The 6,000-nt window shown below is 50.6% G+C and overlaps 1 protein-coding gene and 1 pseudogene across 2 annotated transcripts; both read left to right on the top strand.

The window, feature by feature from the left end:
• Positions 1–712: 712 nt before the first annotated feature.
• Positions 713–1,375, top strand: LOC308535375 (large ribosomal subunit protein uL1-like; annotated as a pseudogene). Its single transcript has one exon. The product of its transcript is annotated as a large ribosomal subunit protein uL1-like (transcript).
• A 1,188-nt stretch (positions 1,376–2,563) lies between these two features.
• COX6A1 (cytochrome c oxidase subunit 6A1) lies at positions 2,564–5,025 on the top strand. The gene is made up of 3 exons (XM_081114211.1): positions 2,564–3,050; positions 3,182–3,324; positions 4,748–5,025. Exons 1-3 carry the CDS (start codon positions 2,948–2,950, stop codon positions 4,829–4,831), a joined length of 330 nt encoding a protein of 109 aa, XP_080970337.1. The 5' UTR covers positions 2,564–2,947; the 3' UTR covers positions 4,832–5,025.
• The last annotated feature ends 975 nt before the right edge of the window (positions 5,026–6,000 follow it).

Raw genomic sequence — 6,000 nt, 5'->3', positions numbered from 1 at the left:
ATGGATTGGTGTGTGTGCGCGCGCGTGTGTGTGTGTGTGTGTGTGTGTGTGTGTGTGTGGTGGGGGGTGGAGTAGGGGAGGTTGGGAGAGAAGCCAAAGATGACTCCATGTGTTTAACTTGAGAAATGGAGTGGCCATTTACTGAAGTGGGGAAGACAATTTGAGCACAAAATAAGTGCTCAATAAATATTAGTTATTTTTTGTATTGACGATTTTGGTTTCCTGGGTTGTCTAAACTCAGCGACCCAAGGCTTTGCAAATGCTGAGCACACCTGGCAATGACACCTTAGGATCGTAGGCATTATGCCTGAACATGAACTCTGTGCCCAGCGCAATAGACAGGATCTTTACTTAGCAGTACCAGCACGCATAAGAAAGCCCTATGAGAAAATGAATATTTGTTGAATTTTTAATATATTTCAGGCATTGAGCACTTTTCACTTAATCCTGTCTCCACCACTGGAATGTAAGCTGCAAGAGAGAGAGATCTTATAGCTCTGGTGTACTACTGCGCATGCCTGGAACACAGTGGGAACATTAGTTAATGTTTATTAAATGAAACGTATTGTAGATGGAGGGTGAGTAACTTCCCAAGGTAGAGCTGGGTTTCAATAAATATTTGTTGGATAATAATTATGTGTTGGATAAAAATGAGTGTTACATTCCCATTTAAGAAAAGAGGCTTTTTCCGGTTTTTGCGGCGCGAAGAACCATGAGCAGCAAAGTCTCCTGCGACACCCTGTACAGGCGGTGCGGGAGGTCCTGCACGGAACCAGAGCAAGCGCCGGAAGTTTTTGGAGACGGTGGAGCTGCAGGTCAGCCTGAAGAACTATGACCCTCAGAAGGACAAACGCTTCTCGGGGAACCGTCAGGCTTAAGTCCACGCCCCGCCCCAAGTTCTCCGTGTGCGTGCTGGGGGACCAGCAGCACTGCGACGAGGCCAAGGCCGTGGATATCCGCACATGGACATCGAGGCGCTGAAGAAGCTCAACAACAATAAGAAGCTGGCCAAGAAGTACGATGCCTTTTTGGCTTCAGAGTCTCTGATCAAGCAGATCCCACGAATCCTGGGCCCCGGCCTGAATAAGGCTGGCAAGTTCCCTTCCTTGTTGACCCACAATGAGAACATGGTGGCCAAAGTCGATGAGGTGAAGTCCACCATCAAGTTCCAGATGAAGAAGGTGCTGTGTCTGGCGGTGGCTGTTGGCCACATGAAGATGACAGATGATGAGCTTGTGTACAACATCCACTTAGCTGTCAATTTCCTGGTGTCATTGCTCAAAAAGAACTGGCAGAATGTTCGGGCTTTGTACATCAAGAGCACCATGGGCAAGCCCCAGCGCCTGTACTAAGGCCCCGCTAATAAACCATACTGCCGCTGAAAAAAAAAAAAGAAAAGAGGAAACAGCAGGTGGCAGATGAGAGATTGGAACCCAGGATTTCCTGATGCCTGAACTTGAACCCTTTCCAAGGCCACACTCTGGGGCAGCCGTGGGCAAACTACGGCCCGTGGGCCGGATCCGGCCCGTTTGAAATGAATAAAACTAAAAAAAAAAAAAGACCGTACCCTTTTATGTAATGATGTTTACTTTGAATTTATATTAGTTCACACAAACACTCCATCCATGCTTTTGTTCCGGCCTCCGGTCCAGTTTAAGAACCCATTGTGGCCCTCGAGTCAAAAAGTTTGCCCACCCCTGGTCTGGGGCCTCGCACACACTCTGGTGACTCTGATTACTCACACGCAAAACCCCAGGCTTCCCAGAGAAAGATCTAACGCTCCGCCGGACTGTGAAGCTCTAGTAATACGATCCTAAGTTTTTGTATTCATGAAATGCATGACCTTAAAGTATTCGCTTTATCTAACGTGACCAAGGTCACGCAGATTGCCAGGGAAGGAACCGAGATGGGAACCAGTCTTCCCACACCGGTGTGCCTGCTTGTCTCCCCACTCAGGGTCTCTGCAACAGTCCTTCATGTACTTTATGGGACCTTCTCCCCCCAACATTGTCTGCTAAACAGTGTGTTAAGAGCAGGTGCATTTTGGGGGGAAAGAGTTCATAGTTTTCATGACATTCTTTATATATATGTGTGTGTATATATATATATAAAATTTACTTCAGAGAGGAAGGGAGAGAAACATCAATGATGAAAGAGAATCATTGACCGGCTGCCTCCTGCACGCCCCCTACCGGGCATGTGCTCTTAACTCGAATTGAACCCGGACCCCTCAGGCCGAGGGCCGCTGCTCTATCCACTGAGGCACACGGGCTAGGCCTAGGGCTTTCATTATATTCTTAAAGGTGCTTATGATCAAAAAGTTTACTTCTATCTCATGTATCTATTTTCTTAAACTTTTATTTTCAAAGCTGTTTTTAGCTGAGTACAAGGAAGAAAAATGGAGAAATGATGGGGGGCGGGGGTTGTTGAGCCAGAATATTAAAGCAGACGCCAACTTTTCATTCCCGTTGCTATTCATTCATTCAGCAGATTTTTGCTGAGCACCTGCTCGGTTCCAGGCGCCATTCCAGAGTCTCGGGATGCTGCGGTGGGGCCACCTCTTGGCGTCGGGGTTTACAGTCTATCAAGGGCGACGGACAAAATAATAGTGCCGACGGCGACTGCGTCAGGCGCCATGAAAAAGTGACGTAGGGTCCAAGAGAAGTGATTTGTGTTGCCCACGAACTCCAACGATGCCCGGGTGCCCTCCACAGACCTTGCTTTTGCGCTGAGCTTCCCCGGTGTGGTCGGCGGGAGGCGCAGGACGCACGGCCCTTTCCGCCCTCGGCTCCCGGCTTCTCACAAGGACGCGGTCGACCGCGAGGACAGTGCGCATGCTCCTCGGTTAAAGGCACCGCCCAATAGGAACTTCCTCTGAGGTGGGGTCCCGCCTCCACAGCGCGTCCTTCTGCTTCCGCTTCCGGCGTTGGGAGGTCTCGGTAAAAAGATGGCGACTGCGGCTGCGGCTCGGGTTGCTGGGCTGCTGGGCCGGTTGCGGCCCCAGCTGGCGCGGCCCATGTCGAGTGGCGCCCACGGCGAGGAGGGCTCAGGTACGGGGGCGGCGGGGGGCGCGGCTGGCCCGGCGGCGGCGAGGCGGGCGGCCTGTGACCTTGGCGTGCGGCCTTGGGGGGGAGGGGGAGGCCGGACGGGCCGCCGCGGGCTCAGCCGTGCGCCCCCGCAGCTCGCCTGTGGAAGTCCCTCACCTACTTCGTGGCGCTGCCCGGGGTGGCCGTGAGCATGCTGAACGTCTTCCTCAAGTCGCGCCACGGGGAGCACGAGCGGCCCGAGTTCGTCGCCTACCCGCACCTCCGCATCAGGACCAAGGTACGCCCTGCACTCGTGGAGGGTCCGTCCCCCTTCCGTTCCGAACGCCCCCGTCCAAGTTCTTGCTTTTCTAAAAGCGCGGCGTCCATTCCAGGCGCCTACCGTTTCTCGTGAAATAACCCCCAGTGGTGGTTTTCTTGGGTTTTACGGAAGGGAACCTGAGAGGGGGGGGCGGGGTGACGGGGGCGGGGCGGGGGGTGTCGCTTCTCAGTTTCTTCCGAGCCCTGCAGGAAGTGGCTTCCGGTTTTCCTCTTCCGATCCACCGGCCTCTGCCGTCCGCCTGCCCCGAAGCAGTTGTCGTTTGTGTAGAATGTGTCGTGGGGGAACCTGCTTAGCCCGGCGCAGTCGGCACGGGCTCCCCTTTCTGAGAGCTGGGCGCCTGGCGGGCCCCGGCTGCCTAAGGAAGAGACCGGCCCTGTCCGCGCTCCTGCAGGCTGTGTGTCTTCTCGGCTGGGCTGTGCTTTGGCTGTGGCTGTAGCTGTCATCGCCGCTTGCTCTCCGTTGTTTGCTGTATTTTTTTTAAATACATTTTTATTGGTTTTAGAGAGAAAGGGAGAGAGAGAAACATCCATGATGAGAGAGAATCATGGATGGGCTGCCTCCTGCAAGTCTCCCACTGGGGATCGAGCCCACAACCCAGCCATGTACCTTGACCGGAATCGAACCCGGGACCTTTCAGTTTGCAGGCCGACGCTCTATCCACTGAGCCAAACCGGCTAGGGCAATTTGCTGTATTCTTGGCAAGAGCCCCTCTGGTTCTTTCCTAACTGTTACATCACTTAGTCCAGGTGGCCTCATGGAGATGAAGTAGATTCTTAGGTTCAGAAAGAATTTGTTTTGTTTTCTTTTTTGAGTCTTTGAGCCCCACTCCACCCTCGTACAGTAGAATCAGAAGTCATACAGCAAGGTTTCTCCGCCTCAGACCTGTTGACATTTAGAACTGGGTCATCCTTGTGGGGAGCCAGCTGTTCTCAGTTGTAGGCTATTTAGCAGCATCGTTGACCTCTACCCACTAGATGCCAGTAGTTCCCCATCCTGCCTCAGATGTCTCCAGATAGTGATTGCTTGCCTAGTATCCCTGGAATGGCAAAATCATCCTGGGTTGGAAACCACGATCCAAGAGCAATGCTTTTGAAAGGTACCATGGGAGTATCTTCTTCCCACGACCACCTCTGCCATTCCCGTACAGGTGATTTGAGGGTTACACTTTCATAAACACAACACGAATATACCTACTAGGGAGAGGTTTATGAATAACAGACTTAAGCTTTCTTTTCCTGTTACTTACTTTATGTCAGTGGTTAAAGGACTAATTTCCATTTTGTTTTATATATTATCTGTCACTTACCCTATTTTAAGCAGTTTATGGCAGTGGGGTTTCTGAATTTTCTGGAATGTCCTAATTGACGTCTTCATTCCACAGCCCTTCCCCTGGGGAGATGGTAACCATACTCTATTCCATAATCGTCATCTGAATCCGCTGCCAACCGGCTATGAAGATGAATAAACAGAACCTGGACCACTACGCCGTGGGGACCACAGCACTGGTTTGGACCATACTCTGCACACGGACCAGAAAAGTGTATGGGACCTTCAGCTGACTTCTTTCCTAATGTAAAATGATGACTATAGAGTACACTGATCTTCCGTCTCTTTGCTTATGGCAGGAGATGGCTTAAATAAATAACAGGTTGGTCATGAGCTGAGAGTTGCATTCTTTGGTGGTGGTTTTCCCTCGGAAATTAGCATTAATGTTATTTCTGTTGCTGCAGTGAGGCCTCTGAATAATGGGGTTTATAACAGGCCTGTCTTTGGTTTCTTGTGCCGAGGGTATCCTATTTAATAAAAAGCTAATATGCAAATTGTCCCCTTGACCGGGAGTTCAACCAGCTGGTCAACCACCCGCGGCCCCTTCCATGGTTGCTCTGGCCCAATTGGCCCAGATAGGGGTGGGCCGGCCAGACCCCACCCATGCACGAATTCGTGCACCGGGCCTCTAGTGTACATAAAGGAAAAGGAATGGTGCTAAGTATCAAGATTGGGTCCCGCATGGCCAGCAGAATGGCTGCAGTTTCATTTAAAAAGGTTTCTGTGATTCTCGAGAGGAAGTGCTTCCTGTATCTCAGCATTTTCCTATCCCTTTCTGTCAGCATTTGCTGCAGGATACTAATTGGCCTGATCATTTCCTCTGGAGGTGTCAGGTTCTTACCTTGGGGTCATCTCTCAGCACCCTGAAGGTTGTTAGGGTCAAAAACCTTTGGAAAAATAAAGGCAGCTTCTTTGAAGTAGCTGAGATAGTTGAAGGGTGAAGTCAAAATAACATGAGGAACAACAACAAAAAGTATTTTCTCAGTAGCAATTACAATAAAAGAACATGGTTGGCCTGGAGCTCATTTTATTCTCAAGGCTCAACCAGACAGTTTTGTGGTAAGATTCAGGAAGTTGCACCGTTTTTGGTGTTAACACATATAGTCATATAGTAACTGGTACTGCACAAAGGTGGAGGTACATAGGAACATGGCGTGTGGAAACCATTGACAGTTAAGAAAAAAGAATCCGTGTTATCTTTGCCATTTTGTGATCTAGCCACACCCTGTGTGCTTCCCCATAGAGCTGTTTGTGCTTGTGGCCAGTGGGAGTTCAGGACATGGACTTATCTTCAGCTTGCTGTCTGGC

The sequence above is a fragment of the Myotis nattereri genome, assembly GCF_964212035.1.
Source record: "Myotis nattereri genome assembly, chromosome: 19".
NCBI lineage: Eukaryota > Metazoa > Chordata > Mammalia > Chiroptera > Vespertilionidae > Myotis > Myotis nattereri.
This window is presented reverse-complemented; position numbering and strand designations above follow the sequence as displayed.

Excerpts from the sequence above, each read along its gene's own strand:
- COX6A1 (XM_081114211.1), top strand. The coding sequence starts at position 2,948 with ATGGCGACTGCGGCTGCGGCTCGGGTTGCTGGGCTGCTGGGCCGGTTG. Across the intron at positions 3,051-3,181 it reads CCACGGCGAGGAGGGCTCAG|CTCGCCTGTGGAAGTCCCTC; the intron begins GTACGGGGGCGG and ends GCGCCCCCGCAG. Across the intron at positions 3,325-4,747 it reads ACCTCCGCATCAGGACCAAG|CCCTTCCCCTGGGGAGATGG; the intron begins GTACGCCCTGCA and ends TTCATTCCACAG.